Raw genomic sequence first — 20861 nt, forward strand, 5'->3', positions numbered from 1 at the left:
GACACTGGACGAAGGCCGCCGGCTAGACGTACCTGGCCATTAGACGGGGTATTGTTTAGTGCAATGCAGCCGGTCAAGTAGACGTTGGGATCTCCAGAAACATGTGAAACGTTAATTCTGACAACAGTTTGGAGGATGCCAACAAGTGAATGTGACAGAGATTGGCCTGTCCTCACCAGTTCGTTGGACGGCATCATGGTTCAGAGGAGACCCATCGGGTCTCCGAAAATGTGTGAACGTGTTGAGTCCGAAAAATGTCCGGAATTCTGATGCTCTGCTCGGGTGTGCATCCAGATTCCCAACAGCAAATAATGCCAAATATTGTTCCCCCTGCAGGTAGGTTGCCTTTGCCCGAATTGCCAGGGGATAAACGTTCCAATGCTGAGAGATAGTGGACTAGGCCATGGCGGCTGCCTTTCTTAGGTGAGACGCTTCATGAAGATGACTTCGTTGGGCTGAAAGGTGGAGTGGATACGGAACGGCTGTCGTCACATCCGCCATTGCAGGTAGTCGGAGATATACTGGTTGTATGCGGCAGAGACGTTAGGTCCGGCCGAACATCATCTGGCACTGGCCTCTTAGCCAATGGAGAAATCATGTGGATAGTGCTGTGCTCCTTAGTCCTCTTCTGCCACTGACTTGCATTTGCCTGTATAGTCGGGAATATAGGTTGAGAAGCATGTATGGCTTATGCCGACATTGCCATGATTTTGGTCCAAACCTATCCAGCGCAGTGGGCGTAGACGGGTACGAAGCTGACGCGGACCAGACAGGCACAATGTCCCACTACCATGGGGTGAAGACACCATGGGCATAGTTCGTGATCTAAATGATTACGCTGTTTTTGTCCTGTCCATCAATCACAGCTGTAGCAAAGTCTTGATAAAGTTGAGAAACTAGCAAAGACTAGATACGACAGACGTGCGTATGGCGTGTATGCCGTCGTCTGCTAAGGACAAACATTTCCGTCCACTGTCGAGAAGGATCTCAAGTGACTCAGGGTAGACCCGTGTGTGCAGGTCCCCTTGTCGCGGTGTAGACCAACTCGGCTTGTCGCTGAGCCGTGATCAGCTACCAGTTAGAGTCTCGCATGCCTGCCGACCTGAATTGGCGAGTCAAATGGGCGACCATTCCTTGCTAGGGCGACAGCTCCGACAGCTCTATGGGTGCGATACTGGTCACTATCGGCAAGCATTGTGAATGTCTCGATTTACGTGAGAAGATCGTGAACACCCTCGCACTGTTTCTTGAGCAATGTGAGCGGATAGTGAAGCGGGCTCATGTCGAGAGCAGTGCCATCATCCACATGGCTCGTGTCCGCCGCTTCCAAAGCAGTCAGTCTGCCGCGGTGTGGCGTTATCCATTCTCAGTACTAGGAGCGTCCTATGAGGACAGTTTTTCTGACTGAAGGGTCCATTCCGACTGTCGATGTTTGGGAGCGAGAAAGTTCTCTTCCTCTGACGATTGCAGGGTTACTCTTGTGGACTCAGGATAGGATTTGAAGAACAAGGGCGGCTTTCTGGCCCAAAAAGTGCGCTTGCCGCGGAAACAATCCTGGCACAGAGCTAGTTTGTGAGAGAACAGCGAGCCAGAACAGCAAGCAAGCGCGGAACAACAAATGCTTGAAAGTAGAATCGGGTCGATTTCATTAACCCTGTGTCCCTATGCCAACAATACGAATCGTCGGTTCGGATGACCAACCCTCTGTCTCGGAGAATCTTGTCATGGGATGTCTCATCGGTGACATGGTAGCCTTAATCAGGTCGGCCAAGAGAGACGCCAAGGCATCTTCTCGACGTCATCAGAAACTGCAATATAGACGCGATATCGGGCAGTGCGTCGGAGTCGCTACATGTCATTGACGTTTGAAGGAGAAAGGGTCGTCGAGCTGGGTGACGTGCCGTCCGCTTAAGAGAGCATGTCTGAGAAAACCAGAACATATGTGCAAGTCGATCTCTCAGATTTCGCTCAAATTTTGCAGGTAGGTTTGCTTTGGGGTGTAGATCGACATTCCAAAGCCCGCGCAAAATCTTTTGAAGGGAACCATGACATTGGCATATCCTCAATATTGGCCCAATATTGGCACGATTTATGGGTCTACAAACGAGCCACGGCACAGCGTACAAGAACAAGCTACGAACAAAACTCCATCAAGCCAACATTACCTCACCTTAGAAGAGTTCTTGGGGCAGCACCACTTAGCCACGCCAGCATCCCAGAAGACGAGGGCAATCATCCCTTGACGCCACAAATGATCGTTTTGAAAATAGCCAAATTACAAGCGCTGATAAAACTTCGAGCTACGTCCTCAATTAGCAAACACTATACACCGGCAGATAGTAGAACACCTCTTCTAGCACTGAGGACATGTCCCCCATCATCCTTTTTGGGTTTTCTTGAAATAAACAATTTTGAATTTTTCCACTCGACCATTCTGAAATACGTCCAAACTCATACCTGCGCAGGAAAGCTCGCCCCTCCGCGACGTCTAGTCAGCAATTTCTACTCCAACACCACTCCCAACGCTGCAGAACAAAGCGTATGTTGACTCTGACAAGGAAAAGCAGCGGTGATTACTTGTCACTACTAACCACAAGCTTCTCCTTGCGCCACCAACATTTTTCGGTGCAACAGTTGATGCAAAAGTGACTGAATTTTTGGCGTGTAGTTTTTGGATTTTACTGGAAGAGGAAAGAAGAAATCACGTGCATCGTGACGTAGGATAATGCTTTCTGGTGCACGACACAATGCACATGATCACGATCGTTCCCGAGGCGCTATTCGAAACGGACCATGAGGGAGGAGGTAAGATGCATTATATTTCTTGCATGCTCTGCTCAGAACATTCAGAAACTATCGTTATAGCGCTAGCAGTATTGCATTGGCAAGAATTCTTTGAGATATTATCTCTTTCAGTAAGAACAGGGATGCATTTTTTCACACTAACCTCGCTCATCCCGAACATGGTTCAACACTGACCTACGGCTAGTTTACATGCTGATGATCCACGTAGATCGGCAACAGCAAGGAATGACCGTTGTCCATGCCATCAAGGTCGTTCGGAGTTGACCAGCGCGGGCCTACACAGTCACTGGTTGCATGGGATATGTGGCGCGCCCACATGGCAGATTTCTTACGTCATGAACAACGTGATTTGACCCTACTCGCCCTAATCTGTGTGCTGCATGTTGAGGGAAAGTCCCGGCTGGAAGGCCTACAACACGACATGCGTGCTCTTGAGCTGGACATCAAGATGCACTTGATCCGATCTTGATCAACGGGTGATCCATGTAAGTGCAGGTGTGCTTGATCAAGGTGGCTCGGAACAACTGCTGAACCGTGATCTACGAGACCTGGCATTCTTGTGTCACGAAGCACGTGATTTCATCATTCCTCTTGCAGTAAAATCCAAAAACTACACGCAAGAATTCAGTCACTTTTGCATCAACTGTTGCACCGAAAAATGTTGGTGGCGCAAGGAGAAGCTTGTCGTTTGGAGTGACAAGTAATCACCGCTGCTTTTCCTTGTCAGAGTCAACAATACACTTTGTTCTGCAGCGTTGGGAGTGGTGTTGGAGTAGAAATTGCTGACTAGACGTCGCGGAGGGGCGAGCTTTCCTGCGCAGGTATGAGTTTGGACGTATTTCAGAATGGTCGAGTGGATAAATTCAAAATTGTTTATTTCAAGAAAACCCAAAAAGGATGATGGGGGACATGTCCTCAGTGCTAGAAGAGGTGTTTTACTATCTGCCGGTGTATAGTGTTTGCTAATTGAGGACGTAGCTCGAAGTTTTATCAGCGCTTGTAATTTGGCTATTTTCAAGACGATCATTTGTGGCGTTAAGGGATGATTGCCCTCGTCTTCCGGGATGCTGGAGTGGCTAAGTGGTGCTGCCCCAAGAACTCTTCTAAGGTGAGGTAATGTTGACTTGATGGAGTTTTGTTCGTAGCTTGTTCTTGTACGCTGTGCCGTAGCTCGTTTGTAGACCCATAAATCGTGCCAATATTGGGCCAATATTGAGGGGGTATGCTAATTTCATGGTTCCCTTCAAAAGATTTTGTGCTGGCTTTGGAATGTCGATCTACACCCCAAAGCAAACCTACCTGCAAAATTTGAGCGAAATCTGAGAGATCGATTTGCACATATGTTCTGGTTTTCTCAGACATGCTCTCTTAAGAAGTATCATTTCAATTTATCAAAGTGAGAGTTCTGGGACGTACCCTGCTTCCGTTACGGATGGACACGGGCCAGGGTACCGTCACACTGCTCTTGCGGCCAAGAGGCAACTGTCGCGCATTCCCTGTTGTGCGCCTATGGAGGGTTTCCCTCCATTAGACACAATGGTATTCGGACGTCACAGCCCAGTTGCTGGACGAGGTGCGCACCAGTGTGTCCATCGACCCCTTGCTGCGACCACTGACGGGGGAGCGTCTTCACTACCGGACCGCGAATGTGAAGGACCGCGCCCGGTTGGATGTCGCTGCCAATGGTTTGTGGGGCAGTCGTTTTGAGCCTACACTTATTGATATACGGCTTTTTAACCCTCACTCACGCTCAAATCGATCTGCACCACATACTTTTGTGTATCAGCGACACAAAAAAGTAAAGAGAAGGCACTATGAGGAGCGGGTGAGGCAGGTTGAGCAAGCCTCCTTTGTTCCGGCGGTCATGTCAGCCAGTGGCGGAATGGGTCCAGCGTCAGTACAAACGCATTGCTTTTCTGTTGGCTGAGAAGAAAGGTGAGCACTACTCTCATGTTATGGCATTTGTTAGATGCAGGATTTCCTTCAGCCTTCTTAAATCATGTATCATGTGCATTCGCAGTTGTAGGCGTATACATTTTACTTTGAAATTTGCACCCTCGGAGCCCACGCTGCTTTGGCAGTGACGGAGGCTTACTTGCTGACGTAACCGTCGGAGACCATCATGAACAATGGACTGACTAATTATTCACTTGCCCTGTCTTTCTAAATAACATGTTATTGCACATGTTTTTAGTTTAGTTTTTGGCCTTTTTCGTGCTTTGGAGTTATTTGTTGTTTTTGGAGAGTTAAAAAAATCGGTACGCACAGGCAGTTTAGTGAGCCAGCTGCCAAGCTAAGCTGACGTCGGTGAAGGGCGCGCAGCCCCCAGTCGTGTTTGCAACATGTGCACGTGATCGCATGCACAGACAGTACTAGTGACAAGGCCAGTGTATCAGCTGTGGTATGGGTAAGGAACAAGTGCAACGTGGACCCTATACAAGAGAGCCAGCTGAGAGGGTGTTACGTTACTGTTAACTACAGTTAATGCTTCGCATAAACTGATTCGCATAAACTGATAATTAAATTTATTTATAATGTATTTTTTCCCGACATTTTTAGTCTTCGGGGTACTTTATACACATGTACCGGGTGCTCAGCAAAGTCGTACATGCTCTAACATGGTCTTCGTCACAGGAAGTAATGCGTCACGTGAATTGTAGCCTAGTGTAGGACGGCGGCCAGCTCTCTCCTGGTGCCCTGCAGTCATCCATTTGTATTTACAGCTTCGACAACGTTCGACCAAACGTTTTGCTTTTCGGCGACATCCGATACGGAAGCGTTTAGATGGGCAACAGCCTGCCTTGATGTGAGTTCCACTAACAATAATCTCTCTCTCTCTCTCTCTATCTCTCTCTTTCCCCCCCGCCCCTCTCTCTCTCACGTACACAGCGCTTGAAAGCTTTGTCACTGTCTGAGGCTCGAGGTTGCAGTCAGGAATACTGTTTTTAACGTGATAGTAGGTCTACTCTGCAATTTTGTGTGCTCTGCATGCAATTATGTACATAGTCATGTACATGACATGTAATACCATGCCATGTAGTCTACATAATTGTAGAACAACTGGTTCATAGTCAGCTGATCCACACTCCTCGGTTTTCCGTACAATTTCGGTCAATTTCCGTACTGCAGACAAAGCAGTGAATTTCCGTACATATACGGGAAATACGGAAGGTTGGCAGCACTGAGATACCGTCCTTTTGACGTCTTCCACAAGGATTTTGTGTTAAATTTTCTGTATGTAAGTACATAGTCTTGGTCCATTTCATGTGGGGAACATTACCAAAATGAGCTCTTGTGCCGAAAACAGCACCCACCACCTTGGGTCAACGATCAGAAAACCAACCCGAGTCAAGAAGAACCGTAACTAGGTGAAGGTAATTCTTCTGATAACAATGAATCCGCTAAAGACGCAGGTGACAAGCACCGCTTGTCTTTCGTTTCAGAGCCACATTTGCAGCACTGCAACCTTCGATACAACAACATTTTTCATCAAAAGACAAGGGTTTGAATCTTTACGTGACAGTATATTTTTTATTTTTTTATTCTGAAATACACAATCCAGCTGAGACGGAATGGAAGACAGAACCAAGGAGGAGACATGACAATACAGCGGGAAAACGGGACAGCGTGCTGGTGAATTGGGCCTACCTCCCCCAACCATGGGTCTCGGGATCAGCGGAAGGATCAAGCACCAAACAGTCCCTCTTAAAGTTCAATCGCAAACTCCCACCAAAAATTCATTTGAATAGGATTTGCTCATGACAGGCAAGCTGGTCCCGGGTTCGAGTCCTGGTGGGTCGGGCATTTTCTCTCTTTTCAGGCAGCTCACTTCCCCGACTTATCTTTTGACTTTGAAGTTCTCCCGATCCTTTCAAAATGAATACGATTTAATCCTGTTTTCACTCGTACAACCTGTGACATGTGTTTGCGGAATGGTCACACTAATAATGTGGTTGTTACAAGGCTGTGCTGGGCTTACAACCAACTTTATTGCACTATAATTTTCGAAGTTGCTAACACTATTTCGTACTGATATACTGTATAGCAGGAAATTTTCGGACGGAATTTATTTTCGTACGATTTCGTACAACGGCCTCTTTTGTACTATAATTAATTCCATACTAAAATTTGTTCATGTGAAATTATGTACACTATACATGCATACTCCTTGCGAACACGTGTATTTAGCATGCAGCACTGTACGAAACCCTAGGGTTTATCGGGTGTTAGCGGCCGTCGTGAGTTCCCTTCGGGAACGGACACGATAATTTCCTTTTTATTTTACTGTACGAAAATATTATTCCGTACGAAAGGTCGAAATTTGACTTTGTCCGAAAATAATTCCGTCCGAAAATGTCCTGCTATACAGTACCCAGTGCAAGCGTTTGACTAGCTGGTTTGGAGTTGACAGTGTTTGACTAGCTGGTTTGGAGTTGACAGCGTTGTGAATGATCAAGACTCCTCAACGCCTGTTCTCACCTTCCAGGAGTAATACTGACATACACTGGTGTCTGGTGTTCAAGAGGTGTTTGTCGTACTGGAAATGGAGTGTTTCTATAAATGTGCGTATCTGGTGGTGGTCTGGATTGCAAAGGAGAGCTAGATATTTTTACAGTTGTAGTCTTCAAGACCACTCTTCTTCAGCCTACTCAAGCTCAACTAACGAGGGGTAAACTCCCCCAAGCCCTGTGTATTGAGCAGTGACTGGTGTTTTTTTGCAGATTTGTTTGTATTGTATTTATTCAGCGTTTCATGGCTCGTCAAACGACTGCCAATGACAGATGAATGTGAAATGAAGGGTGATAGCCAACCGCGGAGAATATCAATAGATTTGCCGAGGCTAAGGTTCCATGCACTTGTCGTGTGTTCTAGATGGCAATTGTGAATTAATCAAGTGTCGAATCAAGTCATCAGGAACGCGAGTTTGATCTAGTGTAGGATAAAACAACTTTCGTATTACATTATAGGCAAACAGTGGCGGATGCAGAGATCTCTTCAGGGTTTCCAGTTCAGCCAAAATGCTGCAAATGTGTATTGACAGCTTCATATGTCTATGAATAGTGTAGGCTCTAGAGTGTTATGTGCGGCTTCTGATATCACATTGCACACAGAAATCAATAGTTTTATGCACAGTGGTGAAACACAGGCAAACATGGTAATGCTGGTAGCCGTTGGCAATGCCAATTCTTCAAAAGAACTGGAAGCAAGAGTAAACCCCAAAGAGTCCCTAATTTAAAATATAGAGCGGACGATGCACCCAGTGTGCTGTAGGCCTCGACCAAATAATTATGCTAAAAAAAGAGCATAATTATTATGCTCGTCGCATATCAGGGAAAACGTCCATAATATGCCAAAGGCTTAGCAAGATATGCAAAAAGATATGCCAAAATATGCCAAAATATGCTCGACATAAGCAGAAGGTGTAGATCATTTCAGTAAAATTATAACCTTGGCATATTCATTGGCTTCACGGTTATCATGCTTATGGTGCAAATCAAAGCATATGCGGAATAGTATGGCTGGGGTGTGTCCCCAGCAATCGTAGCGATAGTGTTCATCCATGTGGAAATGTAGCAAACGCCTCAACCATTCCAAATTCATCCATAAAAGGCATTTCTGAACGCATTTTGTCCATATTATTTTTTTATTTTTTTCCTCATTTTCTTCAGAATATTTGAATTATATGCTGGCTTCATTCCAATATTCCCTTGTTCGCTCAATATGCCATAATATGAACTGTCTCACAAAATATGCGGAAATATGCGCAAGCATATATATATATTTTTTTTTATTTTGGTCGAGGCCTAGTGTGCTGACAGTGCTGAACACCACGGAGGCATTGTTGCCGGATGATTGTGAAAGCATGAAACTTGAGGTAACGACAAACAAGACTTGATTGGCCTTGTTGCACTGTAATTTTAAAATAGATAAAATAAACCTCACCCAAGAGGGCTTAGGCACCCAGGAGCTCTTAAAACCACCCAAGAGTGCACAACTTTATGGACATGGTCCTTGATGACATAGCTCACATCACGTGGTCCACAGCTACTGCAGCAATGTGGTGTATTCGTGCAGATGCAACAGGGGTCATTGTGCACATAGTCCAGGATTTGTTGATTTGCTGAAGATGTTCTCCGCTTTCCGCCAGAGATTGCTTTCATTTCCCTTTTTTTTGTTCACTATAAACCCATGGATATGTATGAAGGGTGATAAGAAAGTGTTCGACCTGGCCCAAAAGAAACCGTATATCACTGGTTTCTTGTTTCTAATTGTCACAATAACCACACTGCGAATGAATGTATTTCACTCAGCAATCGCTCGAGTGTCATCAATCCACCTCATTAGAAGGTTTTTCATCTTGCCAGTCTAGCACATGGTGAGACTTCTCAATCTAGAATGGCCAAAGGCAATGTAGTTACAGCTTCACACTCTTGCAACAGGGTATTATGTATCTTGGCACCAGAAGTAGTGCTAGAAGCAAAAGGGTAAGACAAACTAATCACTAATCAGCTTACTTGAACACGGTGATTGTACTCCTCAGTGACCAAGAAGTGACCATGCCTATCCTCGGCAATGTACCGAGGGTGCTTGAGCTGACCATCTGACTCTCCCTCTGATCCGAACATGGTAATGAAGTTTCCATCAGTAGTGAAAACCTGCATGAAAACGAAATGCATTTAAAACTCTACACTGTGAAACATTCAGTAGAGAGGTTCTGCAAAACGAAAATTCGAACGAAGTTTCGCGACAGTCCTTGCGAAAGTGTGTACGAATTTTTGCATAAACTTTGCGTTCTGCACATTTTCGTAGTTTGCGCGGCCCAAGTGCACGTACGCCATGACCCGATCTCACGAAAGTGTGTACGACAGTTCCTTTCGCGCTCCCTGCAGGTTTCGCGTCCAAAGTTGCGAAACTTCGTGCGAAGTTTCGCACTTCTGTTCATGACGTACATGCAGAACGAAAGTTTGTACGCATTTTCGTTTTGGCAGAATCTCTCTAGTGACTCATTTGTTCCAAACGAGACTAGTCAATGAGTTGTTGTGGCTTAGAATCTTTCGCTGTAGAAGAAATCCGTTCGTATGTCTATTGGAGAAATAATTGTATTCATTGGTTATAAAATTGGTTAAGACAAACTCACAGAATAAATACCATCGGTCCCTTGGTGTTCGTCCTAAAGAGGTTCGACTGGATATCATTCATACTCACCAAAAGATGTGTAAGATTTTATTATTATGGAGTGCCTTGTTTATCTCTCAGTACCTCCAACCATAGCCTTGCCCCTTTTATCCTCAGGATCAGTGTAGTTGTTGGAACAAGGTGTCGGACTCGGCAATGTATTTGTTTACATTTTAATACATGTTTATTGTTCCTCCTTTGCTGTGTTGTTTTAGAAAATCGTGGACTAACAGTTTGAAGTCATTGAACTACTTCCAAAAGTTGTATCCACATCAACAGGATTACGATTTCAGTGCAATATGATGCAGGATGACCTTATCACGATAACCCATGATTATAAACCATTATAAACACAGAATCAACAAAAACATCTGCGACACGCACCTGGTTACATTTCTCACATAAATCTGAAATATCTGAAAGGCAAGGCAACTTTATGACAGAGTCATGGAATTCTGCTACAGCAACATGCACAGAATGACCTCCGTATAATAATAAAAAAGTATTACCACCACTACTCACATGTTTCCTCGCAGAAGAACATAATTATGTACGTGCTAGTGCCATTTTCTACAAGAAAAGGCTTGCACATCAATGCGTATAATACGGTATTGATATGATGTGAAGGCCATCATTTACATATTGATATAGCATATACTGGCAGGGAGTCGTAAAATATTTTACGACTCCCTGATATAGGGCATTCCATTGATTGGTGACAGAAAAAACAAAAGAAATTATAGCAATAAAAACTGCTTTATGGCAGTTTTCTAAAAAAAGTTATTGTGTTCTTGTCCATGGACCCCGTCTAAAAAGTAAGAAATTAACGAAATGTGATAGCCGAAAATTAAAATTTCACACAAAACCTCACAATAATCACACACAGAATGAAAGGCTACATGTAGAAGACCTTTTCCCCTCGTGATCCTCTTTCCTATGGATGCATGACTGCATGTTGCCAATTGTTGGTGCAGTACAAGTTTACAGTGTGGAAAGCAGCATTTCAAGTGTTGTGATTATTGTGAGGTTTTGTGTGAAATTTTAATTTTCGGCTATCACATTTCGTTAATTTCTTACTTTTAGACGGGGTCCATGGACAAGAACACAATAACCTTTTTTAGAAAATTGCCATAAAGCAGTTTTTATTGCTATAATAGTCTTGGTGAATGCCACGTCGGACGTCGTCCACACGTTGAGTGACACGTAGACTGTACAGTCACCTAGAGTACCACGCGTGCATGCACAATGTTGTATGGATGACATGGTCACGTTGAAGTGAAGTGCACACGATCGTAGTCAGTAGCAAAGCATGAGCATACAGCAACAGCACTATCAAACATAGCAGCATAGCTTGAGCGGTAGCCCGAAGCTGCGTGCACCCATTAATCTGCATTATCACCATAATGTAATATTGTAGCGATGGTCACCATTGGTCACGCTACAAGCTCAGCATTTGCGTATACGCTCAGCGTACTGTTCAATACGACGTTCGTTCTACCATACAACGGTCGCATGACAGTACGTTGCTGGTTGTGATTATTTTCCATAAATTGCGTTTATTTTATCTTTCACAATGAGTTCAGAGTTTTACTGCTAGAGGCAGTTTTGCCGTTTAGAGAGAGAGACAGAATTGTTAATAAAGTTAGTTTCGAGTTTTCAGGTTGTTTTGCCTCCAGGCCCGCTACAAAATTGGTGGCAGCGGTGGTTAAAGTCAACTTTGTCAGATTCGACCCCACCTGTTTTACATTGGTAGCAATGGCGCTACAAAATTGGTGGCAGCGGTAAAGTTTTGCTCTAGTTGCATGTTTTTCTACGTAATGGCCGCTACACATTTGTGGCAGCCGTCAATTTTAGTTTTAGTTTTCCTCCACGTTTCGCGGAGGGCTCAAGTTAGTGTATCTGAAGGAGCACCCGCCGTCACCCGCCGCTGCCCCAGCTCCGCTGCTACTGTCGCCCGCCACAACTAGCCAGTCATGATGGCAGCCAGCGTGTCTCTAAGGATTGGGCTCCATGACAGATAGCGCTAGCGTCTCAAAGGATGGAGCTCCATGTACATTGCCAGTGTGAGCTAATTCCAGATATGGCATTTTCTTTCCTGTCTTCCTTCAAGCTCTGCGAGTGCTCTACTGCAAGCATGCACGCATGCACACACTATACATATGTACATGATTCCATCACTACATCTCCCCCTTCAAGTAAAAAAAAGAAGAAGAAATTAAATTAAAGGAACATAGTGAAGAAGGAAAAGCAAATTAATTGAAGAGAAAAAAACAAAAAGTAGAAAAGAAGGAAAAAACCGAATCGAATGCGCATGCCATGCGCAAGTCTTTCAAAGCTGCAAATCACTGAGAAAAAAAGCAAAAAAAACACACCCACACTACATACTACCGACAAGCGGCTGTGAACGAAGGAAAGGGAAGGAGGAAGAAAACAAAAAAACCTTCAGCAAAAAAACGATAAAATGGTCTCTACGTGTCCATGGACACACTGTCCCACAGCAGCAGCAGTCATCCATAAGCCGCTCTGGCCTTCTCTGTAAGGGTTACCTGACGGCAAGAGCGGGTTTTCATGCCATCATGAAATCGCTTGGGAGACTCACTGGCTGGTGGACTGGTCTGATCCCTGCAGACATCGCTAGGAGAAACTGGACGAGGTGAAGAACACGCGGATGAGGCGTCAGCAAGTGCAGTACGGGTGAGAGGGGCCACAGCTTCCGTTGATGCTGGCACCAATGGCTCACTACCTGTCGCCGATTGTGGTGCGGCCGGGCTAGTCGGAACCGGAACACTAACCGGAGGCGTGGACAGCGGTGACTTGGGTACGGAGGCAACAAACTCAGGCCAATCAGACAATGCAGCAGCAGGTGATACCCATTCTCTGACATGTTGGCGGTTACGAAGCAGAATCCGGACACCATCGGTTACTCCCACTTGCCTCCCTAAGGGCGCGCTCACACTGCGACCATGAGCACGCGTCCATGCGTCAGCAAAACGCAGAAACGTGGCAGTCGTGCTCACACTAGGCCTCGTACACGCGTAGACGTGAACTTGTCACATAAACTTTACGAATTGCGGTTCGTATCCAAAAGAGTTCGTGCGTTTCCTAATAAAGTTGTGGCCCGTTTTGGATGTAATTTTTCGCATGTTGCATGTTGGAGGAAGTGCCTCGTGGCTCGTATTCTTGAAGTCGACGAAAATAATTCATACAATCAGGTAGGTTTGGACTCTTGAGGGACTGCCGCTGACATCCAAGCGCTTTCGCTTTCCTGACCTCGTGGTCAGAGCAAGTGCCAGTGCAGTGGAAATTCCGGTAGTGGTTTCTTTTGTCTGTTGCCAAGATGAGAACTGTATTTTCCGATGATATGTAACTGAAATGTCTTGAGGTATGGCATTCCATCATCGCAGAAAAGTAGAGAAAGATGATTTCCGAAACCGAAAAGCCAGACCAAGCTGCCATCGTATTGAACGAGTACACTGTAGAAATTGGTCTCTCACCCGATCACAACGAAGCAACTACAAAAACAAAATCGACATCGTCCGAAAAGGGCAAAGAATGCATATATGGCGGTGCGTGCGTGCAGGACCACAACTACAAAATTTAAAAAAATGTGCAAATGTCGAGGTGACATCGACAACCGCCGATTTTCATGAATCAACACACCGGAATTTGAGAAATTGAACATACTTCAGGCCAGGTTGTACACAAATACGCTTCACGTCTACGATCATGTTGCCGCCAAGTCGTGGCACCCCCCTCCGGAGGTCGCGGTCACGATTTGAAACGTGGCCGCGACGTTTTGGTCAAGTTCATGCCGTTGCCATGCAACTTGGCCGCATGGCTGCATGGACGCTGGTTTTGGTCGCAGTGTGAGCGCGCCCTTACTGCCCCACCACGGTCCACGGCTTGGCTGGATCATTGTATCCGTCATCGAGGATCACCCGCTTGCCCGCCTGCAGATGTGGCAAGGCCTTCACTCCCCGATGAGCGTCATGATCACGTGCCATTGTGACCTTGGCTCTCAGCTGGATGCTGGGGTTGACAATGCGAGGAGAGATCATGGTAGGAACTCAGCTACGCAATGGGCGAGAGAACAGAGCCTCGCTCCGAGAGGTTCCCAACATGCGGTGTCGAGAATGTCGGACGTCGAACAGAACCTAGTTCAGTCGTCGACGGAGAGGTAAATGAGCCTTCAGTGCCACCATTCTTTCCTTGACGAGACGATGGAGTCGTTCCATCATGCCATTGGAACGTGGATAACGTCGGCTGGAGTGGATGTGACGAATGCCCAGCCGCTGCGAGAAAGTGGTCATCTGCTCCGACACAAACTGTGGCCCGTTATCCGAAACCAGTACAGACGGAAGACCAAATAGGGCAAACACTTCATCTAGCTCGTCCACTATAGCTGTAGTGGTTGTAGAGGACAGAACCTTGAGGATAGGGTACCGGGAGCCATAATCAATGAGGGAGAGAACAGAGTGGCCCAAAATAGATACCAGGTCGATTGCCAGCTTCTCCCACACGCCTTCAATCTCAGTGGGGAGAAGATCTTGCGGACTGTTTGTGCGACGTTGCCAACACTCGGAGCAACGTTCCACATACAGACTAGCGTCCTTGGTGAGCCCTGGCCACCAAACCCTCTGCCAGTGGGGCTCTTGAAAGGCTTCCTGGCCCGGGTGTCCCTCATGAGCTAATGCTAATGCATCAGAGAGACTAGCCAACGCTGGACGGAATGGCGTAGCCCTTCTGGTATCACAACAGTTGCCGACGTTAGCAACACACCGTCAGCTGCTGTGAGTTGATCTCTGACGAGATAGTGCGGCTGCTCAGCGGGTGAGGCATCGTGCCAGGATGAGGTGAGCACACGCTGCAGGACACTGTGGAGCGTTGCATCGTCTTGAGTGGCTTGGCGGATCTTCTCAAGGTTGACTGGTGCTGCCTCAAGAACCATGTTGACGTACTCATTCAATGACGGACTCAGCTGGAGACGAGACAGTGGTCTTCAGCGGAGCACGAGACAAAGCCTCAACGCACAACACTTGCTTTCCTGGGATGTACTTGAGTGAGTACAAATACGGCATCAGAGAGACTAGCCAAAGCTGGAGACGTGGTGGGACATCATCCAACGGCTTCTGAACTACATGAAGCAGTGGTCTGTGATTCGTGAAGACGTCCACATCCCGGCCTAGAACGTACTGCCGGAAACGAGTTAAAGCGAATACCACATCCAACATTTCACGCTCCATCTGCAAATAGCGTGTCTCCACATCAGTCAATGATCGGCTAGCATAAGTGACTAGCACCCACTGGCCCTTGTCATCGTTCTGCCAGAGGATAGCGCCCAAACCTTGAGGCGAAGCATCGCAGCTGACAGCCGTATGAACATCTGGAGATGGGCGGAAGTACGGCAATGTCTGCAGAGATGAAGCGACTGCCTGCTTCACTGCGTTGAATGCCGCAATCAGGCTCTCAGTAGCTACAAATGGCTGTGGCTGCTTGACGATCGAACAAAGTGGCTCAGTTACTTGAGACAGCTGAGGAACAAACATGCCCAGATAGGTGACCATCCCGAGAAAACGCTGAACGTCGGCGAGGCACGTGGGCTCCGACAGTTCACTGATATCTTGAAGTTTGCATGTGTTGGGTTGAACACCTTGCTTCGTCAGGACATGGCCGAGATACTTGACACATGTCAGTCGAGTGCGACACTTGCCCCAGTTGAGGCAGAGATTAGCAGCTTTGAGTAATTCCAAAACACTAGCGAGCCGTGCGTCGTGTTCCGCCCGGTTGCGACCATACACCAAGACGTCATCTATATAGACAACAACACCAGGTAAACCCGAAAGGAGATCGGTAACAACACGCTGAAATATCTCGGGAGCACAGGATATGCCAAGTGGCAGTCGTTTGAAACGATAGAGACCACAGTGTGTGCTAAACGTGGTAAGCAGTCGGGATTGGTCGTCAAGCAAGAGCTCGTGAAAACCAGACTCTGCATCCAAAACCGAGAAAACCTCCGCTCTCGCAAGCTCAGCAGTAATTTCATCAATGGTTGGCAATGAATGTCGCTCTCTAACAATAGACTTGTTCAACTGCCGATAGTCAACACATAAACGCAAGGTGCCGTTTGACTTACGTACTAGGACGATCGGCGATACCCATCCAGACGCTTCCTTAACTGGCTCGATGATGTCTGCCTTGACAAGACGATGCAGTTGTTGTTCAATGTCAGCCTTGGCGCTGAATGGGGGACGTCGTGCTGGTTTAGCCACCGGCCAAGCTTCAGCGTCCACAGAGATGGAAATTGGCGCGGTTTCAACTAAATTGCCAGTGTCCACCAGGTGCGCTGGAACCAACAGCTCAAGTTCAGAGATAACGTCCTGGCCGAACAGAATACGATGTTTCCCATGGGGTACAACAAAACAACTACAAGACATGGTACGCGTAGGAGATGCGATGGTTACATCAGCCATGCCTAAAGTTGCAATCTCCCCGCCTGTGTACGCCTTGAGGACACGATTACTGCTGCGTGTAGGCCGGACATTGTCATCGGTGAGAATAGTACGGCTTGCACCGGTATCCAGCAAACCTTGACACTCCTTGCCATCCACTAATAGCGATGCGAGGAACTGGCGGTGTGACCCGGTCTGCTCAGCCAAGTACACGGTGTCATAAACCAAATGAGCCTGGTCAGCTAGGTCGGCGGGCTCCTCGTCGACGGCGATAGCATCTAATCCAGAGCGTTGCGACTGACATACGGCCGCAAAATGTCCGATTTTGCTACAACTGCGACAGCGGATGTTGGCTGCAGGGCAAAACGACTTTCCCATAACATGGGTACGGCCACAGTACTTGCACGAACCAGACACTGTAAGTGGCTGTCTGCGTTGCTGTCTAGTCGCACTAACGGCAGCCACTGAGCTAACCTGATTGGCAGGCTCTGCCGGCGGATCATACAGCTTACTCTCCGCATAGAATGTCTCCAGTGCCACTGGTTTGGTGATGGCATCTGCGAGGGTGAGTCTGGACTCCTTGAGAAACTCACGACGAACTTCGGGGGATTTCAAACCTGCAACCAACTGGTCTCCTACCTGGGAGTTTACCACGCTGTCCACATCCGTCGCCCAGAATTTACATAAGACCACTCTCTCTCGTAAACGGCCAACGTAGGTGGAGACGGATTCCTCCGGCCCTTGTTTGAGCTGCCAGAATTTGTGACGTTCTGATGTCGTATTGATGGTGGGACGGAAGTGGTCCAGAACGGCGTCCGTCAGTGCTACGTATTCATCTCCAGGAGAACCATCATCATTTGCTGGCGGAGAAGGAATAACCAGACCCTTCACAACTTTGCGAACTGAGAGTCCGGCCAAATTCAAAAATAAACGCTTTTTGTCAGCAGCAGTGGAAACATTACAAATTGCTAAGTATTCATTGACATCCTCGAGCCAAAGCTCAAAATTGGCCCCGATGTCGCCGGCGTAATTGGTTACAAAATCCTTGGGCACTCTGCCCTCCGTTGTCATCTTGACCTGTTCACTGCGCCAATGTAGATGGACAACACTACAACAATACAAGTCTGGAGGTAGCCATTGCAGGCTTCGTCTTCAAGCTCTGTGAGTGCTCTCCTGCAAGCATGCACACATGCGCACACTATACATCTGTACGTGATTACATCACTACAGCGTGCGCCCCCCCCCCCGACCTAAACCCGCCACTGCACCTCATATTTGGTGGTCAGAGTATTGACCAAATAGCACTTTAGTAGACAGCGCTAGTGGTATCAACTAAATAGTGAAACAATAAAATATTACTAGTATCAAACAACAATGGGGACCACAGTACTACAATGTCAAAACAGTGAGAACTTTCGAAAATGCTTCTATCGCACACACAGTTCAGGCTTCAGCTTTGCAATGTACACTGCCTCCAGAACAGCAAGGTGAGATTTGTTGAGCACATCCGCTTGAGTAGTAAAGTGAAACAAGTCTCTTGTACGGGCAAAGTAAATTTGCTTACATAATATTATGACAGAAAATCTCAATACCAAAAAAAATGAACAGTGACAAGGAGTGCCATGTTTGCAATGAGTGTCATGTGCATATTTGAACTGTATGCGCACAAGAATTATTGTGCAAAAGTTGTCACTGTTTAATTATTTTTTACTAGCACTGTCTCTTAGTGCTATTTAGTCAATGCTCTGACCGGTAAACATGTAGTTGGGGTCACAATCGCTATCCATTAAAGTGCTATTTTGTTAATGTTCTGACCGCCAAAGTGCTGGCAATAAGGACATGCTTGCTACCTTGTTTATTGTAACAGGTAGCCGAGTGGTAGGCGCGGTGCAATCAACAAGAGTTAGCTTTTATTCTTCTTCTCTCAGGTACACACCTGGGATATAATTATTGGTAAAAAAAGAAGCGGCAAATAAATAGGATTATCTCTCCGGTGCACATCTGGAGGTTGAATACTTCTTCTTCTCGGCTTTGTCGTTGCTATAAAATCTAATCTAAACAGAAATGCGCAGCAGCTTTTATGCAGCCGACACCATACGCTTACATACGGAGATTCACTAAATAAACATCAGGTAAAGTTCCGTATTAGTTCCGTATTAGTTCCATATTAGTCAGGCAGGGATACTACACCATCCCTTCCTACAGATAATCATGCCCTCGTGATTTTCAAAAATTAGCGAAATGTTATGAACACAGCGTCAACCGGAAGATGGCAAATTATATCCGAAATGATAACGTTTAGAGTAGACAGAAGAAATGAACTGATAACAAATCATAACATAGAAGTAAAAGCGCACCAGGTTCACACGATCTCTCGGGGTCAAAAGGGAAAGAATGGTCCTCCAAACAGGACGTGAAAGACAGCCACATTTCTGCTTATCGCGGGCTCAAACTGCCAGGAAGTTCACAATTTCAAAAAATGCACTGCATCGTGGGGACTTACTCCGGTACACACCTGGAGTGTAAAAAGGGGATTCTCACACACTTCTCTCACCAGGTTACTTAGGTAAACCGTGGCTCACCATGATCAGACGCCTACCAATCTAAACTGGATTCACACACTCGCATAAAGGAAGACTGAAGAGAACAGGGAGACTGAAGGAAGACAGGAAAGAAAATGCCATACCTGGAATCAGCGTTAGTAACCACCGCGGCGGCTGGAGCTACGGCGGAGGGCAAGCCAGGTTTTATCTTCATCTTGGTTGAGCCGGTCACACTGAGCGGCTAGCTCGGCGTCAGACAAATGACCTCCCTCCTCGTCTTGAATCGTTGTCTTCATATTGTCGATAGCATCGCTTTGCGGGACGTAAAGAGTGATGGTCTAGCCAGGAAGAGTGTTGACGAAAATCTGCATCCCACCACGGAGGCGAAGTACCAAGTGAAGAGTGGCCTCCTGCTTCCGACTGCGTGCCGGCGAAAATCAAACGCTGCTGGTCTTGGGGAATACCCTCCTTGTCTTGGGCAGCAGCCTGCATGTGGTCGTCCTCATCAGCTTCGCCATCACCACCGGTAGTATACATGTAGGTAGCGGGTCGCTTGGAATCGCCATCGGAGTCTCCAGTGGATGCCGTGCGGAGAGAAGGGTGATCCACGATAGCACCCTGACTGTGCTGCAGGCTAATAAGCAGGACCAGGCCCAGGAAGGCAAGAAACATGATTCTGATCTAGCTGCAGCGGGTTGAGGCATGGGGGCCTGCGGTAGAATCACGTTGTTTTATTTTCCAAAAACACACCGCTGCCACCAATGTAACAGGTGGCCGAGTGGTTGGCGCGGTGCAATCAACAAGAGTAAGCTTTATTCTACTTCTCTCAGGTACACACCGGGGATATAATTATTAGTAAAAGAAGAAACGGCAAATAAATAACTTTCTCTCTGGTGCACACCTAGAGGTTGAAACTTCTTCTTCTCGGCTTTGTCGTTGCTATAAAATCTAATCTAAACAGAAATGCGCAGCAGCTTTTATGCAGCAGATGCCATACGCTTACATACGGAGACACACTAAATATCCATCAGGTAAAGTTCCGTATTAGTTCCGTATTAGTTCCGTATTAGTTCCGTATTAGTTCCGTATTAGCCAGGCAGGGATACTACATTATCACCATTGTATTCGACTTGAAAAGTAATGTCACGAAAGGCCTAGTCGAAAGACTTGAAACTGTATGGCTTCTGTGATTCGTGTGCTGAATTGCTTTTCTCCAACCAAGAATCTATATGTAGGACTCAGTATAGAGCCCATGCACTATATGATGTCCAGCACCCTATATAGAGTCCATTGGTCCAAAAACCAATATACAGAGTCCAGGAGTCCACTCAGTTTCGATCAGCTTCATCCTGCCGCGCAATCCCCTATCAGGAGTACACTTTTTCTACAAGTCCCCTATTCACGGTCCAGGAGTCCAGTTTATCCAGTCACGCCGTCCTGTGTGGTGTGCCCGAAAGAGAAAACACCTTTTCAGTTTTGCTTGCCTCATGGCAGCGCATTCCTTTCTTCACTTCAGCCATGGCTGCCAGTTCTGCTGTGCAGTTGCTGACAGTAATCTGTCTCGAGGTAACCAAGGAGGATAAGGAGACGCTCAAAATCAAATCTGGAAAGCGTCTTGTGGTTCTCTGAAGACGTTTCATCCGTGCACGGGATGAAAGCAGAAATTGCAGAACAGTTCAGCACAGGTCAAATCTGACGAGTCAGGTACACTGACGCTCTCTTTCGTTCGACGCCACAAGGATCCCCTGTTTGGCTGGCCATTGCGGCCAGGAAGGCGTTTGAACGGTTTCACCAGAGGGAGGGATGAAAGCAGAAAGCGGAGAACGAGAAAAGTTCAGCACAGTTCCAATCTGATGAGTCAGATACACTGACACTCTCTTTCGTTCGA

At 46.7% G+C, this 20861-nt stretch overlaps 1 protein-coding gene across 3 annotated transcripts in view; it reads right to left on the reverse strand.

Moving 5' to 3' along the window:
- The window catches only part of LOC135821161 (tripartite motif-containing protein 2-like), a 274795-nt gene that overhangs the window by 14255 nt on the left and 239679 nt on the right, over positions 1-20861 (reverse strand). For all 3 annotated transcript variants that reach the window (XM_065334230.1, XM_065334229.1, XM_065334228.1), the window contains one exon: positions 9321-9461. In XM_065334230.1, coding sequence (XP_065190302.1) covers positions 9321-9461 — 141 coding nt within the window. The remainder of the gene's footprint in view (positions 1-9320; positions 9462-20861) is intronic.

This window comes from Sycon ciliatum, chromosome 7 (genome assembly GCF_964019385.1).
Source record: "Sycon ciliatum chromosome 7, ocSycCili1.1, whole genome shotgun sequence".
NCBI lineage: Eukaryota > Metazoa > Porifera > Calcarea > Leucosolenida > Sycettidae > Sycon > Sycon ciliatum.